This window comes from Odocoileus virginianus, chromosome 9 (genome assembly GCF_023699985.2).
Source record: "Odocoileus virginianus isolate 20LAN1187 ecotype Illinois chromosome 9, Ovbor_1.2, whole genome shotgun sequence".
In the NCBI taxonomy this organism is placed as follows: domain Eukaryota; kingdom Metazoa; phylum Chordata; class Mammalia; order Artiodactyla; family Cervidae; genus Odocoileus; species Odocoileus virginianus.
In genome coordinates, this window is record NC_069682.1 from 58193817 (window position 1) to 58214499 (window position 20683).

General features: G+C 41.8%; 1 protein-coding gene and 1 non-coding gene across 2 annotated transcripts; both read left to right on the forward strand.

Moving 5' to 3' along the window:
* The first annotated feature begins 3153 nt into the window (after positions 1–3153).
* On the forward strand, positions 3154–10689 carry LOC110143040 (short palate, lung and nasal epithelium carcinoma-associated protein 2B-like). The gene is made up of 7 exons (XM_070471850.1): positions 3154–3269; positions 4440–4547; positions 5468–5599; positions 7780–7861; positions 8927–8990; positions 9878–9950; positions 10522–10689. Exons 1-6 carry the CDS (start codon positions 3217–3219, stop codon positions 9901–9903), a joined length of 465 nt encoding a protein of 154 aa, XP_070327951.1. The 5' UTR covers positions 3154–3216; the 3' UTR covers positions 9904–9950; positions 10522–10689.
* Positions 10690–14116: 3427 nt separating this feature from the next.
* LOC139036879 (U6 spliceosomal RNA) lies at positions 14117–14223 on the forward strand. Its single transcript, XR_011489733.1, has one exon. It is a non-coding gene; the product is annotated as a U6 spliceosomal RNA (small nuclear RNA).
* The last annotated feature ends 6460 nt before the right edge of the window (positions 14224–20683 follow it).

The window sequence follows — 20683 nt, forward strand, 5'->3', positions numbered from 1 at the left end:
GTCAGTGACTTCTGTTTTAATTTTTTTCTTTATTGACTGGTAGGTGGTGACTGCTAGGGGACTAACTGGTTACTTTTGAGGAAATTCTAATCAGATTGAATTTTTTAAATGTTCAAATAATAGTCCTGTTTTTTATATATATACATATATAACTGGCTTTGCATGAAACACAGTGACTCATTCAAAGTGAGCCAACAGTTTTGAAATTACAAGAAGCAAGGATTGAATCGCTGTCTGAAAGAAGAGATGAGTCAGTGCAGGCTAAAGTGGCAGCTTCTAGAAAGTTATGGAACTTGAGCTTGACTTAAAATAGGTTTAATTTAGGTGAGGGCTTTCAGTTTTCAGGATACAGCATTAACAAGAGATGGCAGTAAAAAACAGCGTGTTGTGAAGAGAAGATGAAAAGATATGCCTGACAGAAATAGAGGGAACACTTTGGAGAGATATGGACTAGGAAGATATGGACTAGGAAGATGAGATCAAGTCAGACTAAACCTTCATAAATATCAGAATTGACCTCAATCCCATGAAAAATGGAAAATCATTACAGGCTCTTGTTTAAAGGAGAGGTGATTAGAATGGTATTTTAAGTTGTTTGATTTACTTGTAAGTCATATGCAGGATGAATTGGTATGTAGAATGATCAGATATTACTTCAGAAACTGTTCCAAAAATTTAAGAAGTTCCCATATGGCCTAATGAGTCCTGAGATTCTTTAATATTTAACTTAAATTCCAAAAAAAAAAAAAAAAGAGTCTTGTCCAGCACCACAGTTCAAAAGAATCAATTCTTCAGTGCCACCCTTCTTTACAGTCCAGCTCTCACATCTGTTCATGACTACTGAAAAAACCATAGCTTTTACTACACAGATCTTTATCACCAAAGTAATGTCTTTGCTTTTTAATAGGATGTCTAGGTTGGTCATAGCTTTTCATCCAAGAAACAAACATCTTTTAATTTCATGGCTGCAGTCACTATCCACAATGATTTTGGAGCCCAAGAAAACAAAATCTGTCACTGTTTCCATTTTCCCCCCATCTCTTTGCCATGAAGTGATGGGACTGGATGCCATGATCTTAGTTTTCTTAATGTTGAGTTTTAAGCCAGCTTTTTCACTCTCCTCTTTCACCTTCATCAAGAGACTCTTTAGTTCCTCTTTGCTTTCTGCCATTAGAGTGGTATCATCTGCATCTCTGAGGTTATTGATATTTCTCCTAGCAGTCTAGATTCTCACTTGAGCGTCATCCAGCCTGGCATTTCGCATGATGTACTCTGCTTATAAGTTAAATAAGCAGGGTGACAATATACATCCTTGACGTACTCCTTTCCCAATTTGGAACAAGTTCATTGTTCCATGTCCGGTTCTAACTGTTGCTCTTGAGCTGCATACAGGTTTCTCAGGAGGCAGGTAAGGTGGTCTGGTATTCCCATTTCTTACAGAATTTTTTATAGTTTGTTGTGATCCACACAGTCAAAGGCTTTAGCTTAGTCAATGAAGCAGAATTAGATGCTTTTCTGGAATTACCTTGTTTTTTCTATGATTCAACAGATGTTTGCAATTTGATCTCTAATTCCTTTGCCTTTTCTAAATCTAGCTTGTACACCTGGAAGTTCTTGTATCATGTACTATTGAAGCCTAGTTTGAAGGATTTTGAGTATTATCTTGCTAGCATGAGATATGAGTGCAATTTTATTGTAGTTTGAACATACTTTGGCATTGCCCCTTTTTGGGATTGGAATGAAATCTGACCTTTTCCAGTCCTGTGGCCACTGCTGAGTTTTCCAAATTTGCTGCCATATTGAGTGCAGCACTTTCACAGCATCATTTTTTAGGATTTGAAATAGCTCAGCTAGAATTCCATCACCTCCACTAGCTGTGTTCATAGAAATGCTTCCTAAGTCCCACTTGACTTCACACTCCAGGATGTCTGGCTCTAGAAGAGTGATCACACCATTGTGGTTATCCTGATCATAAGATCTTTTTTGTACAATTCTTCATATTTTATTAGCCATTTACATATTTTAAATTAAATATTTTATTAAAATTTGTAGCATATTCTTCTGCCGGATCATTCAATTTTCTCAGTAATTTGTATTACCTAATTAGAAATTACTCCCTACCAAGCTTAAGTAGGTTTAAAACTACCTAACTTTCTAGTTAGTCATATCTCTTTATAATTCTGAACTTGGCCTTCTTTTCATTTTCTGGAAGCATTACCAGCACACTGACAAACATTCTTTATAGGAGAAGCTAATTCTGAAAATAACTGGCTTTAAACCTTGCCAGGGCTTAGGCAACCTTCAAATATTCAGAAGGGACCCAGTTTCCAATTTATTACTGATAAAACTGAGCTCAGAAGGAAAAGTGTCTGTGTTAAGCTGTGGGACCAGATGTAGTTTGCATCTCTGTTTGCATCATTATAATTAGGTAGATATTGTCCATTGCAGATCCAAATATCACTACTATGCTTTCATAACTTTCGTTATAGCCTTTTGTTTTTCCTTGAGCTAGTTGTTGCCTTGTTTCTCATTTGAATTATTTTCACAATATGTATTCTTAATTCTTTTCACATGTGCCATTCTACATCTGCCATGTCATTTACTCTGTCAAATCCCTCTTTTCTCGGAAGACCACCCCCCCACCACCATCAGGATATGGTCCTCCTGCTCCTGTATGAATTATAGCTTTCTAGGCCTGTGGCAAAGCTGTCATCCAGGGACTCTTATTTGCCACTTCTGTTAAGTTGAAACCATATTTTTCCCTTGATTCTGTTAATTTATTCTAAGTTTATTTCTTTTGTTTGAGTATATCATTAAAGCTTCACTATTAGAAGTTGATGTACAATCAATATCTATTGCCTGCAAAGTAGATTGATTGCTTTGTTGATGAATGATGAGTATATATTAACATGAAGGCAACACAGAAGGAACAAGGTCTCCAACTGTGTGACTTTAGGCCCATTTCTTAACCTTTGATCCTTTCTTGCCTCATCTGAAAGTGCAGAAAATAGTAATACCGACTTTATGGAGTTGTTATAAAAATTGAATGAAATAACTTAGGCAAATAGTCTCATTTAGTACCTGCTGCATAGTAGCTGCTTTATCCGTTGAATATCATACTAAATGAAGATTGTTTTTGCAGCTATCCTTGAGCAAGTGAAGGTTGATTTCGATTCGCTCCAGGAACCCGCATGTTTGGCGGATGCCCCGGAGAACATGTTGGATGAGAAAATTTTTAAAAATTTTCATGTAGCATACAAGTGTTTCTGGTGAGTTAATGCTTCATATTGGAGTTCTTTGTCCCAAGTAAAGAGAATATATATCTTTGGGGAGGTAAGTTTAAGATCAAAGACAGAATGGTGAATTAACCTTATGTGTCCCTGAGAGTGGTAGTAGTCTGAGGCCAGCTCTTCCAGAGCTTGGCAAAATTGGAATCAGGGCTGCAGGACCTGTCTGGCATCTCACGGGCTAGGGCTTTCTCATTCTGTGATTTCAGTATCAGATTGAAGTTTCTCTTTACCCTCACCTCTAATTGTTTGATGGTGCCTAAAGTCCCCTTTCCAAGGGGTAAGACTTTCCTCTATGAATATAGCTGAGTATAAAAGTCTGAATGCCTTCAAGAGAGAAGAAACTAGAATTCACAGCACATAAATTGTCTCCATACTTGAAGTTTGGGAGTCAAGCAGTTCTCCATTCAAATTTTGGCCCTGCATAAAAAAGAATGAAATGATGCCATTTGCATAAATAAGGCTTGATGCAGAGATAATCATACTAAGCAAAGTAAGTCACATAGAGAAAGATAAATATGATACCATGTATATGTATAATCTAAAATAGGAAACAGTGAACTTATACAAAACAGAAACAGACTCCTGGATGTAAAAAAAAACAAAAAACAAAAAACTTATGTTTACCAAAAGGGAAAGCCGTATCGGAGATAAACTAGGAGTTTTGGATTAACATATATACACTACAATATATGAAATAGATAACCAACAAGGACCTACTATGTAGCACAGGGAACTATAGTCAATATTTTGTAATAACCAATAAGAGAAAATAAAATATATCTCTATCTATACATATATATATACATATATATACATATATATATGTATATATATATATATATCTGAATCACTCTGCTATCCATATGAACCTAAAACAACATTGTAAAGAAACTATACTTCAATTAAAAAAAACAAAATCTGGCTCTGACAAATATTCATCCTTGGAATCTTGAGGGAAATCACAGCTGTCTGATCCTCAGTTTGTCACGCCACCCAATGTAGAGAATCCAACCCCTGAACAGGGCTCTCATGAAGACCAAAGCTGGCAAAATCCATGAGGCTCAAAACTCAGCATAACACTGGCATAGAGAGGTACCCAGCAATGGCTGTCAAGAGGAATGACAAGGGTGAGTTGTTGTTTTTGCACAGGTTGAGAATAAGGAAAATCCACGTCGTGAGTATCATAGTCACAGCGACTTATGATGGCAATGGCATTATCCTGAGGATCCCAATCATCATTAAGGTCACCGTGACCCTGTGAGTATGCATTAGAATCTGAGGTTTGGGAAAGGCAATGCAGTATGGCCAGCAGAACTCCAATCTGAAATCAGGCACTTTTCCATGCTCTTGCCTTGGTCTCCCAACTGTAAAATAAGTAGGGAACTCTAAAATCCTAACCTTTAAAACATTCTAAGAAACATTGACCATAACCAGTCTCTTTTTAAAAACATCTCTGTGAAATATATTTCTAAAATCATAATGCTTATGTACTTATATAACTTGAAAAATTGAGAAAACACAAACATATATAACTCCTTGCCAAATTTTTCTCCAGCAGTATTTTGTCTCTCAAGATTCTCTTTAAATAGCAGTGACCAGTATGTATCATATAGTAGTGTACAGTATGTAATAAAGGGCTGTGAATATTATATGGAAAGAATTTTCAAGCATTTTAATTGCTTTCAAGATACAAAGAGATATGAAAATGAAGATGTATAGAAGAGTCTTTATCAGTTAAGTGCACTATGATTTCATCATTCATTAGCTCTGATATCTTGGGATAGTTATTTAACCTCTCTATACCAAAAGAGGTTTTCCACATGCTGAAAATAGAGATAATGATAGTACTTTTCCCTCATGGTATTGCTGTCATGATTAAATGGATTAATCCAGGTAAAATACTTTTCTTAAAAATGCCTAACACAGAATTTGTACTCAAGAAATATTAAGTATTATTTTTATTTTAATCATTAGTATAATATGAAATTTCATGTGAGCCAAACCTATATGGCCAGGAGAAGAGACTCTAATGTAAGAATGTAGATTCCATTAAGAAAACAGACAATATTGACATTGTCTATAGACATCCTATATAATGTCCACAGAGAGAGGGACTCCTGTGGGAAATGTGAAGGGAGTTCTCCACCTCTGTTCACTATGAATCTTGTTCCCTACAGGCCTCTGTCGGGCACGGTTATTGACCTGACCCTCAAGTTGGTCCTCGAGACAAGTGTCACCATTGAAACTGCCGTGGTCATTGGAGGATTCACCCACAAACCAGCCATCATCTTACTCCCCTCGCTGTACAGGTCAGGTCTACACATCTCAGCAGAATGGGGATCCCAGAAGAGTTGGAACCCCTAATTTCAGACCTATTCCTATACCTGGGAGGGAGCAGAGTATGGTAAAAAGAGGTCAGACTCTGGAGTCAAGTTAGTTTTGCCACTAACTTGTGGTTTTATAATCGTTTTATCTCTAAGAACTCCAATTTTCACATCTTTAAACTGAGGATGGTAGTAATATCTAATTCATAGTCTACTGTGTTAGCCAAATGAGAAAATCCAAGTGTTTACCATACAGCCTGGCACATACTAAGCTCTCAGTAATAATAATATCCATGCTGACTTCCTGTCTCTTTGTTCTTCCTATAAGTGAAACAGGAGTGTTGACCTCGTCAACCATAACTGAATTTGTATATTTCACCTTTCAACTTTATCTGTTCTTGCTTCATACTTTTTAAAGCTCTGTTGTTAGGTGCATGCACATTTAGCATTCTTATGTCTTCTTGAAGAACTAACCCTTTTGTTATTATATACTGACTCTCAATAATAATAATAATTCAGTGTTCACCTTCTTGCCTCTAGTTAGGAAGGGCAAGAGGAGTAATAAATACTTGCCATGGGCTCTAAGTTCAGATTGTCCCCAAATCATCCTCCACCCACTGGAAAATTCCCAAAATGAGATCTTGAAAAACTTAATCCTCTCCTTTCAAATCCCTGATTTCTGGCAACTCACAAAATCTGCATCTTAAAACTCCCGGTTTAAGATGCACTTGAAAGGGCATGTTTAGCCCAAGGAAGAGGGTGGAGGGAGAAAGGCTGACCCTGGTCATGGCTGGGAGAGAAGTGGTCTGGAAGCGGAAGCCTGGAGCAGGCTTGGCCTTGGCAAGGAAAAAGGTTGAGTCATGAGCAGAGGTCAGTCCATCCTGCCTCAAGAAGGGATCTGATCACAGATCCCTAAAGACCTCCCAAAACCAAAGATAGGCTCTGCAGCCTACTATCACTTGGAAAGACTGAGATATAAGTCCAAACGCCTGAGCCCTGGTAGACACTGCCTAGCCTATAGTCCCAGGAAAATCATCTTGCCTTCTGGGTCTCAGTGTTCATGTCTATAAAATGGCATTCCACTCTGCTGCTCCAAACCCTCTCGGGCCTTTTGTCTCCACTTGGGCAAAATCCCAAGCCCTCCTCAGGGCCATTTAGGCTCTGCCTGATCTGGATCCACCCTCATATCACTGTGCTCTCCCCCTTGCCCACTCTTCCCTAGACACACTAGCTTTTGCTCTGAGCCTCAAACAAACTCCTTCCACTTCAAGACCTGTGCACAGGCTGTTCTGGATGCCAAGAACACCTCTCCCCCATTGCATCTCAATGTACATCTCATCACTCAGGGTCTAAAACAAGGTTCTTCCTCTTCTCTCTTGTAAGAATCTGCTCTTGCCCTTCTGAATACCTGCCACAAGTAGTCATTATATATTTAGTTGTAGGTTTACTTCGTTTATTTCTTTAGCCAAAAAGGTGCTGAGCATACCGTCCATGCCAGGCAGTCACCATTCTGAGCTCTGGAGAATTTACTGGTGACTGCAGGCAAAGAAGTTGCTCTCATGGAGCTTATTCTCTTGAGGGAATGACAAACAGATGAACATTCAGTCCAACAATAAACAGCCCACAAGGTAAATGTCAGATGGCAACCATCCTAGGTTAAGAGCATCACACTTAACAGGTGCAATGATACAAAGCCCTCCCTTCGGCAGCAGTCAGGGAGGGCTGCCCTAAGCAGGTGACAGTTATGCTGGGGGCTGAAGGTGGGAAGGAGCCAGGCTTAGGAAAACTTGTTTCATATTTAGTTACCAGGTCAGGAACTGCTTGTGCTTTGTTCATCCCTGTCTCTCTAGTCTGGCTTAGTTCCTGGCATATATAGTTGGTCCTGTATAAATATGTGTTGAATGAATGAATGGAAGGATAGATGGATGGATGGATGGATGGATGGATGGATGGATGGATGGATAAAGAGAGATGATGAATGAGGTCTCATGGTTGTGATGGGACTCTCATGAGCTGCTGGTCAGTCATGTTCTAAGTGATGATCCCCCTGAGTAGAGGCTCATGTCCCCTGACTTCAAGGTGTTCCACCACCTCCCACCCTCTTCCCACTGCTCCTGCTTAGCTGCTCTGACAGCTTCACTAAACTTTATCATTTTCTTCTCTAGGCCCTTTGGACCATTTGAGAAAATTAATAACACTGCGATCACACTTGTAGAAGAGGTGGAGACCTTCATAGTGCCAGACATGGTGAGTCCCCTACTTCTCAGGGTGCAGAGTCAGGTCTGGTGGGGGTAGGTGTGACATTCCCTGGCGGGCTGTATTCTCTGGGCACCTTCCTTTCTGAGGGGCCTAATTCCCTTTGGGATATCAGCTGCTGCCTTCTCCCCTTCAGTCAGCCTGGCCTGGGGAGGAGGTAAGCAGGGGTCTGATATGAGTTGAAATCACTGGGTCCCACACTTGAGCCATTTACCATACCCATGGACTGCCAGTAGGCTTTTAGCAATGTTCTTTATTGGACACAATTTTATTTAGTTTATTTAAATACAAAAACTATACATACCATAAGTAAGTTTACTGTGCTTCATAAACAAGGCCATATGTACCATAAACCAGAAAATTTCAAAGATTCTAAATTATTCACTCTGAAAGGGAACTGGGAATCTCAGTTTACAGAAAAGAAATCCTCCAGGTGGCTCTGTGATTTACTGAACTGGAGGATCACTGCTCAAACTGTGGTCCTCAGATCAGCAACACTGACCTCATCTGGGCACTTGTTAGAAATGCAGACTCTCAGGTCCTACCCTAGACCAGTTGACTCAGGAATTTGCATTTTCACGAGATACCCTGGGGATTGTATGCACACAAAATCATGGGAAACACTTGATTTGAATCCTGGTTCAAATCATGGGAAAACTATGATTCCAAGGGCCTCATTTAACTGCTTAAAATTCTAGTGTTCTGAAGGTCAGGGTTTCTAGAGCATGGAGTTCTGGGATACTCACCATCTAGATTCTCAAGGTCCTAGGATATTGGTGTTCTGAGGTATTAGGATTCTAGCTTCCTCTGGTTCTCAGATTTGTGCCTTCTAGTTTTCCGTTAATCTAGAATCCTAAGATTCAAAAATTCTAAGATCCCAAATAGTGAGGATCTCTGCAGGAGGCAGGCAGAGCACTCACTGTGGATAATGATCAATCCTCTCCTCTCCCGTCTCTCCTCTCTTCCTCGTCCCAACCTCTTCCCTGCCTTCCTCTGTGTGTGTGTGTGTGTGTGTGTGTGTGTCTGTCTGTCTCCGTGATTCCCTCTGGCCCTCAGGTGTTCCCACGAATCCACAGCATCATCAGCTCCCTGGATGTGAGTTTTATTAAGGAAGTCATCGGTAAGTCACAGCCTGGGAAAGGGGTGAGGGGGCACCCTCTGCAGCCTTCCAAGGGGCAGGCACCCTGCTCTACGCCTGCTCGACAGTCAGGTCTGGTCAGGCAACCCTGGAGAAACTGAAGACCCTTCACCCTGAGCAAATCAGGAGAGGGTGGCTCGAGGGGTCCCCACAGACTGAGGGCCTCTGGAGGCCTCTGAGAGCTTCTCCTGCCTTCCTTTGCCAAGTCTGCAGAAGCTGCTGTGCAGAATGATATGAGAAAGAGGACGGGCCCAATCTGGGTTCAAATCCTGGATCTGCTACTTAGCACTGTGGGGTCAGAGTCAACTGGCTCCACCTGAGCCTCGGGTTCCTCCCAGATGAAAGGAGACTGTAAACTCTGCCGAATTGATGAGTGGATTTAAAGAAAAAGCGAAAGAGCCTAATATCCCATCCTCGTTGCTAATAAACACTGCCCCTTCCCTTTCCTGTCTTATGAGGAGCTATGGCTTCACCTCCAGCTCCAGGGCACTGTCCTTAACCTGGGTCTCTGGCATAACTGTGGTTGCTGGGGCTGTGGGGCAACAGAAATGGGTTGAGCAACAGTGTCAGGGTGCTGGAGGTGGTCCTTCTAGAAAATAGCCACAGGCCCACTTCCTTGGGCAATCGCTCTGTGTTTCGCATACCATCTCAATCTCATTGGATCCTTTCAACATCCCTGGGCGGTGGGTAACATTATCATAGCCATTTTGCAGATGAACAAACTGAGGCTCAGAGAGATAGAGTGACATGCAAGAGGTCCCATGACTGTCAAGTCTGACCTGCTGGAGGGTGGCAGTCACCAGTGTCTGATTTCTATTCAGCTTTCTAGTGCTGGAGCCTGAGAATTGCTTCTCATTTTGTCCCTTCAGCTGCTGTTCAGAAAAACTCAAAGTAAAAGTGAAGAGCACAGATGAGGAAAATCGCTGCGATGCCCATCCCCTGGTGAGGACCGGGCTCGGGACCCCAGGCTGAGTGAGGATGAGATTTCCCACAGGGGCCTGTGGAGAAGCAGAAAGAAACTTGGCTTCTCTTCTTTCTCTAGTAGAAGACTGAGCCCTGATCTTGGTCATGTACCGAGTCCTGGCCCTTAATCACACACCCAGACAGCACTTGATTCTGCTCCCTGACTGAGCCTGGAACAGTCAGACTGAACTTTAACTCCAGTAGTTGACTGAGCCCTGATATGGTCATGGATAGAGACCCAACTGCATCTCAATCTGATCCCTGATCCTGATCAGACACTGAGCCCTGAACCCTGGCTCCTCTGGGTCCCCAATCAGTCTTTTCACATCAGCCATTGTTGCTAAGATGAGGGGGGTGGGAGGGTGAGGGGATGAGGAGGGGTCAATGCCAGGTGCCAGAGAAAGACCCCCAAACCAGAGCTGCCAGTCCCTCCCCGAGCCTCAGAGCTCACAGTGTTTTGGGGAAAGTATTCCAGCAGATGTGCCTGCTGGACACAGAAGCCAGTAAGGGCCCTGGGGTGTCCATTCCTCACACTGGGGTCTCCTTCCAGATTGTTTCCCAGGAACGTGACTGAATCTCTGTATCATCTCCCTCTGGGATGGGCGGTGCTACCACCATCCCCCAGAAGTGACAACTGAACCCAGTCAAAGGACACCTCTCAGATACTCCTCCTTGCAATCAGGACACCCTATGCTCATCACCCTCCACCCCCAGCAATAAAAAGGCATTTCTGCACCTTCTGTGTGGCCCGTGGCATTCCTTCCGTTGGGATTTTGGGGGAGGTGAGGTATGGGCAATCAGGTCAACAGAGACCTGGATCCAAAGGTGGACTTGGGGACATTTGGGATTAACCAGCTGCAACTTCTTGTCTTACAAGAGGGAACATTGAGGTCCAGGATAGGCAAGAAAGTGACCCAAGGTCACATGGAGACAGCACACCTGACCTCATGACCTCCTCACAACACCCTTCTGCCAAGAGACATGGCTCTTGTCTCCATTCTACAGATGAGGATACTGAGGCTTATAGAGGATAAGTGACTCATCAAGGTTACGGGGTAGTAAGTGGCAGGACTAGGATTTAAACCCATGGCAATGGACAGCTTGCTCAGAGAGGTGACACCCTGGCTCCCAGTACTCAGCCACCTCTCCCCTGTCCCCAGCAGGTCCCATCATCCTAGCCCTGCTCTCTTCTGAGCAAAACTGATGAGGTCCTCTCGAGTCTACTCTTCCTCCCTAACATGGAAGCCCTCAGTTTCCCCTTTGCCCTGGAAGAGGGAGGACCACACCCCGTACTCATTGCTGCATCACCTCTTTGGAGAAATGATCCAGGCTATCACCTCAGGATCCCGCAGCCTCTCTTATCCAGGAGGGCATCTGACTTTCCTGCCAAAAGGCCCAGGGAACCTTTGCTCATTTGGCCAAGCAGCCATCTCAGTGCTGTGTGCAATTCTGTGAGGGAAGAACCACCGTCATCCTCATGTGAGACTCAGGTTATGAGAGGCCAGGGTCACACAGAGGCCTGCAAGAACGGTTACTTCACCCAAGAGCTTTCTACCTGATGAAGGCTGCCTCACAAGGTCAAATCACCTCAGGGGGCCCTTGAGCCCCTGGGGCTGCCTACGGGAGACTTCAACCATCTCTCCTTAGCTCTGCCGAGTGGACCTTAGTTCAGGCTGTGCCAGGACTGCTGACAAGGTGTAGGGTGAGGGTTTGGACAGAGCTGAACTTGGTTACCTGGTCTCTACCCCTTGCTAACTGTATAATCTCAAGCCAAGTTACTCTTGCAACCACAGTTCTCTCACCTGCCAAACAGAATTAACAGTAAAACCTCCCTCATTGTGCTGTTGTGAGGTTTAAAGGAGTCAATGAGTGGAAAGTGCTTTACCAGGATCTGACACTGGTGAGCACAAGTCAGGCTCTACCCCCTGGAATTACTGTCAAACAGTGTTGAGAAACCACACATTTAATCTTTATACACTGTATTTCATTAGATTCTGATTTCTACTGAGTGATGCAGTGAATGGTTCTTGGAGTAGGCGTGGCAACTGAGTCTCAGAGAGGTGAAGTGACTTCTCCAGGGCCACACAGCTGGTCAGAGGCAAAGCTGGATTCCATTTGATGTCAGTCTCCACAGCTGGTTCTTCCCCTGGCCATGGAAGATGGATCAGACTCTCTGACCCTTTTTTGTGACTATCTCAACTCCCACAAAAAATATACAAGAAGGTCTCAAAATTCAAGACCTCTTTTGGGCAGCCACCCACTTGACCCTGTGCATACTATTCCATCCACCATTTCTTCTCTCCCTCCAGCTTCTCAATCCTCCTCAGCCCCATAGCTCTGCTTAGGAGCTGTCTCCCAGCTAAATGGGGGCCACTCCTCAATGTTTCCCAAAATAAGAGACCATGTTTTCCAACTCGGAGGTCTAAACAAGCTACCTTGTCATTACTGTCCAATACAGACAGAGGGTTCAGGAAGTGTCAGCTCTCACTATCATGTATGAGTATGTGTATGAGTATCTCATTACACTTTTTAAATACTTTTTTTAATTTTTATTGAGAAATAATTGACATTCAATTGAAATAAGTTGAAGACCACAGTTTGATTTATGTGTATTATGAAATGATTATGAGAGTAAGTTCAGCTAACATTCATCATCTCATACAGATACAGTAAAAAGAGAAGAAGAAAAAAAGAAAAAAAATTTCCTTATGATAAGAACTCTTAGGATTTGTTGTCTTAACAAACTTTCCTATGTATCATACATCATTGTTAAGTATAGTCACCATGTTGTGTAATACATTCCTAGTGCTCATTTATTTTAGAACTGGAAGTTCCTATCTTTTGGCCATCATCCTCCAATTGCCTCTCCCTCACCCTCCTCCTTTGATATTCATAAGTCTGATCTGTTTTGCTATGAGTTTGGTGTTTTTGTTTTTTAGATTCCACACATTGAGATCACATAGTATAGGTCTTTCTCTAACTTATTTCACTTATCATAATGCCTTCAAGGTCCAGCCATGTTGTCACAAATAGTATGATTTCCTCATTTTTAATGACTAAATAATATTCCATTGTGTGTATATACTATAACTTATCTATTTTGTCATCTACCAATGAACACCAGTGTTTCTGTGTGTTGGCTATTATAAATAATGCTGTTATAAACTCTTTTCAAGTTAATGATTTCATTTCTTTTGGATATATTCCCAGAAGTAGAATTGCTGGACCACATGATAGTTCCATTTTTAATTTTTTGAGGAATTTCCATACTGTTTTCCATAGTGGCTACACTAATTTATATCCTTACCAACAAATGCACATGGGTTCCCCTTTCTCTACAACCTCATTTATTATCTCATCATTTTGGTGATAGTCATTCGAACAGACATTAGATGATATCTCATTGTGGTTTTAACTTGCATTTCCCTAGTTACTAGTGACATTGAAAATCTTTCCATGTACCTGTTTGTCTTTCATATATGTTCTTTGGAGAAATATCTATTCAGGTCCTTTGCCCATTTTTCATTTTTTGTTTTGTTTCTTAATTTTGTTTTCTTTTTTTCTTCTCATTATAAAAGCCCATGTTTTGAAAAAAATGATGCTCCTTTAGTACTTCCTAAAAATATTTTATCATTAAATACCACATATTTATCCTCAGTATGGAATAACTAGTATAAAAGCACAATTTTTATAGTTTATATTTGAGTTATCTTAGACAACCATTTGGGGCAGTATACCAGTCAATTGGGTTTTTCATTGATGAGTGCATGTATACATTCAATAAGTATTTACTGAGCATCTGTTGTGTGCTAAGAAACTCCTAGTAATTATAGATACAACAGTGAACAAAATAGCCCATGTTGCTGTATTTTCTTTTATTGCTATTAAGTTGTTTGCATTCTTTATATATTTAGGATATTAGCCTCTTATCAGGTATATGGTTTGTAAATATTTTTTTAATAGCACGCCTTGTCTTTTCATTTTACTGTTGGGTTTGTTGTTGTTGTTGTTGTTGTTGTTGTTGTTGTTATGCAGAGATTTTTAGTTTGATGTAGTTCCCTTGTTTATTTTGTACTTTTTTGCTTGTGTTTTAGGTATCACATCCAAAGGTCATTACCAAGACCCATGTCAAGAAACTTTATTCCGTGCTCTCTTCGGCAGCACATATACTAAAATTGGAACGATACAGAGAAGATTAGCATGGCCCCTGCACAAGGATGACACACAAATTCATGAAGCGTTCCATATTTTTAGATCTAAATGTAAGACCAGAAACTATAAAACTCCTAGAGGAGAACATAGGCAAAACACTCTCCGACATAAATCACAGCAGGATCCTCTATGACCCACCTCCCAGAATATTGGAAATAAAAGCAAAAATAAACAAATGGGACCTAATGAAACTCAAAAGCTTTTGCACAACAAAGGAAACTATAAGCAAGGTGAAAAGACATCCCTCAGATTGGGAGAAAATAATAGCAAACGAAGCAACAGACAAACGATTAATCTCAAAAGTATACAAGCAACTCCTCCAGCTCAACTCTAGAAAAATAAATGACCCAATCAAAAAATGGGCCAAAGATCTAAACAGACATTTCTCCAAAGAAGACATACAGATGGCTAACAAACACATGAAAAGATGCTCAACATCACTCATTATCAGAGAAATGCAAATCAAAACCACAATGAGGTACCATTATACGCCAGTCAGGATGGCTGCTATCCAAAAGTCTACAAGCAATAAATGCTGGAGAGGGTGTGGAGAAAAGGGAACCCTCTTACACTGTTGGTGGGAATGCAAACTAGTACAGCCACTATGGAGAACAGTGTGGAGATTCCTTAAAAAACTGGAAATAGAACTGCCATATGACCCAGCAGTCCCACTTCTGGGCATACACACCGAGGAAACCAGATCTGAAAGAGACACGTGCACCCCAATGTTCATCGCAGCACTGTTTATAATAGCCAGGATATGGAAGCAACCTAGATGCCCATCAGCAGACGAATGGATGAGGAAGCTGTGGTACATATACACCATGGAATATTACTCAGCCATTAAAAAGAATTCATTTGAATCAGTTCTAATGAGATGGATGAAACTGGAGCCCATTATACAGAGTGAAGTAAGCCAGAAAGATAAAGACCAATACAGCATACTAACACATATATATGGAATTTAGAAAGATGGTAATGATAACCCTATATTCAAAACAGAAAAAGAGACACAGATGTACAGAACAGACTTTTGGACTCTGTGGGAGAAGGCGAGGGTGGGATGTTTCGAGGGAACAGCATCAAAACATGTACATTATCTATAGTGAAACAGATCACCAGCCCAGGTTGGATACATGAGACAAGTGCTCAGGCCTGGTGCACTGGGAAGACCCAGAGGGATTGGGTAGAGAGGGAGGTGGGAGGGGAGATTGGGATGGGGAATCGGGATGGGGAATACATGTAAATCCATGGCCGATTCATGTCAATGTATGACAAAACCCACTACAATATTGTAATTAGCCTCCAACTAATAAAAATAAATGAAAAAAAATAAAAATAAAAAATAAAAGCAATAGGAAAATTTTTTTAAAAAAAAAGAAAAGAAAAGAAATTTTATTCCTATGTTTTCTTTATCCCTCCTTTGTTTCTGAAGGACAGCTTTGCCAGGTATAGAATTCTTGGGTGACAGTTCTTTTTTCAATATTTTGAATGTCATCTCATTCTCTCCTGGTCAGAATAGTTTCTTTTGAGAAATTCACCAGTCATTTCATGGGATTCCCTTACATGTTACTTCTGGTTTTTCTCTTGCTGCTCTTAAAATTCTTTCTTTGTCTTTGAATTTTGAGGATATGACTATAAAGTGTCTTCACATAGATCTATTCAGATTCCATCTATTTAGGGTTCTTTGGATCTCATGGGTCTGGATGTCCATTTCTCTCCCCAGGTTTAGGAGTTTTAGCTATTGTGGCTTTAAATATACTTTCTGTCCTTTTTGTCCTCTCCTCTGGAATTCCCATAATGAAAATATTATTTCTTTTCATTGTGTCCCATAATTTCCATGAAAGTGAAAGTCACTCAGTCATGTCCAACTCTTTGCGAACCCATGGATTATACAGTCCATGGAATTCTCCAGGCCAGAATACTGGAATGGGTAGCCTTTTCCTTCTCCAGGGGATCTTCCCAACCCAGGGATCAATAATTTCTTCATTCTTTTTCCTTTTTGCTCTTTTGACTGGCTTATTTCTAATGTCCTATCCTCCTGGTTGCTGATTCTTTCTTCCTTATGGCTAAGTCTACTTTTGAAACTTTTCATTGACTTTTTTCAATTTAATTATTGTATTTTCAATTCTGGGATTTCTGGGGTTTTTTTTTTTTTTTTTGGTTGCAATTTCCTTATTGAACTTCTCATTTTATTTATGTATTGGTTTCCTAATTTCCTCTAGTTCTGTTTTCTTACAGGTTGCTAAACTTCCTTAGACTCATTAGAAAAGACCCTGATGCTGGAAAAGATTGAAGGCAGGAAGGGAAAGGGATGACAGAGGATGAGATGGTTGGATAGCATCACCAACTCAGTGGACATGAGTTTGAGCAAACTCTGGGAGATGGTGAAGGACAAGGAAGCCTGGTGTGCTGTAGTCCATGGGGTCACAAAGAGTCGAACACGACTGAGTGGCTGAACAACAAAACATCCTTAAGAGGATTACTCTGAATTCTTTGTCTAACAGTTCACAGATCTTCACTTCTTGAGGGTCATTTATAGAACTGTATTAATTTCCTTTGATGGTATTGTAGTTCACTGGTTTTCTGTGTGTGATCCTTGATTCCTTACACTGGAATCTGCACATTTGAGTCCTCTTACACACTTTATAAGTTTGCTTTGGCAGAGATAGTTCTTCACCAGTCAGCTCAGTTGTTGTTGGTTTTGTTTTGAAGGGGTGGGGTGGTTGTCTGCTAGTGATGTCCTTGCGCATAATGATGGTTGGGGTGAGGCAACTGTTTGAGCTCTGAGAATGGGGATTGTGGGGGGCGGGGGTGGGGGGTGCCTCTGCATGAAGACAGCTGGATAGGACTGCTGGCTTATTTCCTACCTTGGTGAGGCTGTAGGATGGGCTCTAAGGTTGCCTGGATTCTCTGGCCAGCCTTACTAGATGGTTAAGACTTGATACTATTTGTAGTAGGAGATGCAGCAGGACAGGACCCAGTATCTACACAGCTTGTTGTTGGTAAGCCTGCATGTGCACTGAATTCCCCGGTCAGGTGAGGCCATCAGTTTTGCTCTGCAAACAAGGGAAGCCAGGAACTGTGCTCTCTTCAAATGCCTCTGTACTTGGGAGTGTTGAATGGGTGACACAACTTCCTGTGTGCTCTGGGTAGGTTCCCTAGCTAAACTGGCTGAAGGCTGTGTTTAGCAATGAAGTGAGTGAGTGTGTGAGTGAAGTCACTCAGTTGTGTCTGACTCTTTGTAACCCCATGGACTGTAGCCTGCCAGGCTCCTCCATCCATGGGATTTTCCAGACAAGATTACTGGAGTGGGTTACCATTTCCTTCTCCAGGGGATCTTCCCAACCCAGGAATCGAACCCGGGTCTCCCACACTGCAGGCAGACTCTTTACCATCTAAACCACCAGAGAAGCCCCTATCAAGGGGACAATCAATTAGATTCCCTGCCCACGTACAGTAGGAGAAGCAGCTCCAAAGCTGGTAAAGCTTTTTGTTTGTTATCTAAATTCAGACTAACCCACACCCCCAAGTTTCTTGAGTGAACAGAGTCACTACCTTTTCTTTGCAAACTCTGAGCTCTGCCTGACCTTGTCTAGGCTCCAGCTGGGCAGCACAAGTTCCAGGAGTTGCCATCAGCCCTTCTGGACAGATGGGGCCAGAAGACTCTCTCCTCAGAGAGTGGAGCTAGGACTCCCCTCCCTGCCTTTGCATGGACAAACTGAGCTCTGGGGCCAGCAAAACTCTTGTCTGAGGATCTGAATCAAGCAGAACTGCTCCTGGCCAAGTTCCCTCATCAGAGTGCACCCCCAGCTTGGTTCTGCAGATGGACAAAACCACTGGTTATGGTGACTACTTGGATGCTGCAAGTACGAACTTGGTCTGCCAGGATCCATGTGCTGTTTTTGCCAGCTCATTCCCATTTTCCCAGGTGACTCAGTGGTAAAGAAACTGCCTGCCAATGAAGGAGGCATAAGAAATGTGAGTTCAGTCTCTGGATTGGGAAGATCCCCTGGAGAAAGAAATGACAACCCACTCCAGTATTCTGGAGAATCCCATCGATGGAGGAGCCTGGCAGGCTCAATGGGTTGCAAAGAGTCGGACACGATTGAACGACTTCACTCACTCACTCGCTCACTTCATTGCTGAACAGAGGAACCTAGTGGGCTACAGTCCACAAGGTGACAAAGATTTGGTCACGATTGAGCATGCAATACTTCCTCCCCCTTCTCCAGCAGTCATTTTCCCAGTGATTGAGCCTTCATAGATTCCCCAGCAGTCCCCATGCTATGAAATAAGAATGAAGGCATCCCCCAAACTGACCCCAAGGCTGAGGAGGTTGTCCCCCCAGGGTTCTCTTTTCCCTCTGGAGGCTCAGAGGAGACCTCTCCACGTGGTGCTGTGCTGGCCTATAGGAGGACAATATGGAGCTCCTTCTTACCCTTCTAAGATGGTCTGTCCTGATTCTCCATGTTGTGGAGGGTGCTTCAGCCTCACTAGGATCCTCTCAGTGGTGTCTTGTTCTTGAATCATTGTTAGTTGTTCTTGTGACAGAAGCAAAGTCAGAAGTGAACTATGTCTCCATTTGGTGACATCACTCTCTCACTTTCCTTATTCATCTCTGCCCCACAAGCCTGTGAGCTCCTTGAGGGCCAGTACCTCTGTCTTCTCAGCAACCCCAGTGTCCAGTAAAGGACCAGATGTAATACAGGCACTAACCAGTATTCAATGAATCCATGAGTGAATGAACCTCTTTTTTTTTTTTTTCAAGTAGACATGTTTTATTTTTTTTTTCAAGTAGACATGTTTTTTTTTTTCTTTTTTTTTCCATTTATTTTTATTAGTTGGAGGCTAATTACTTTACATCATTACAGTAGTTTTTGTCATACTTTGAAATGAATTAGCCATGGGTTTACATGTATTCCCCATCCCAGTCCCCCCTCCCACCTCCCTCTCCACCCGATCCCTCTGGGTCTTCCCAGTGCACCAGGCCTGAGCACTTGTCTCATGCACCCAACCTGGGCTGGTGATCTGTTTCACCCTAGATAATATACATGTTTCAATGCTGTTCTCTTGAAACATCCCACCCTCGCCTTCTCCCAGAGTCCACAAGTCTGTTCTATACATCTGAGTCTCTTTTTCTGTTTTGCATATAGGGTTATCGTTATCATCTTTCTAAAGTCCATATATATGTGTTAGTATACTGTAATGGTCTTTATCTTTCTGGCTTACTTCACTCTGTATAATGGGCTCCAGTTTCATCCATCTCATTAGAACTGATTCAAATGAATTCTTTTTAATGGCTGAGTAATATTTCATGGTGTATATGTACCACAGCTTCCTCATCCATTCGTCTGCTGATGGGCATCTGGGTTGCTTCCATGTCCTGGCTATTATAAACAGTGCTGCGATGAACATTGGGGTGCACGTGTCTCTTTCAGATCTGGTTTCCTTGGTGTGAATGCCCAGAAGTGGGATTGCTGGGTCATATGGCAGTTCTATTTCCAGCTTTTTAAGAAATCTCCACACTGTTTTCCATAGTGGCTGTACTAATTTGCATTCCCACCAACAGTGTAAGAGGGTTCCCTTTTCTCCACACCCTCTCCAGCATTTATTGCTTGTAGACTTTTGGATAGCAGCCATCCTGACTGGCGTATAATGGTACCTCATTGTGGTTTTGATTTGCATTTCTCTGAGAATGAGTGATGTTGAGCATCTTTTCATGTGTTTGTTAGCCATCTGTATGTCTTCCTTGGAGAAATGTCTGTTGAGTTCTTTGGCCCATTTTTTGATTGGGTCATTTATTTTTCTAGAGTTGAGCTGGAGGAGTTGCTTGTATATTTTTGAGATTAATCGTTTGTCTGTTGCTTCGTTTGCTATTATTTTCTCCCATTCTGAGGGCTGTCTTTTCACCTTGCTTATAGTTTCCTTTGTTGTGCAAAAGCTTTTAAGTTTCATTAGGTCCCATTTGTTTATTTTTGCTTTTATTTCTAAAATTCTGGGATGTGGGTCATAGAGGATCCTGCTGTGATTTATGTTGGAGAGTGTTTTGCCTATGTTCTCCTCTAGGAGTTTTATAGTTTCTGGTCTTACATTTAGATCTTTAATCCATTTTGAGTTTATTTTTGTGTATGGTGTTAGAAAGTGTTCTAGTTTCATTCTTTTACAGGTGGTTGACCAGTTTTCCCAGCACCACTTGTTAAAGAGGTTGTCTTTTTTCCATTGTATATCCTTGCCTCCTTTGTCGAAGATAAGGTGACCATAGGTTCGTGGACTTATCTCTGGGCTTTCTATTCTGTTCCATTGATCTATATTTCTGTCTTTGTGCCAGTACCATACTGTCTTGATGACTGTGGCTTTGTAGTAGAGCCTGAAGTCAGGCAGATTGATTCCTCCAGTTCCATTCTTCTTTCTCAGGATTACTTTGGCTATTCGAGGTTTTTTGTATTTCCATACAAATTGTGAAATTATTTGTTCTAGTTCTGTGAAAAATACCGTCG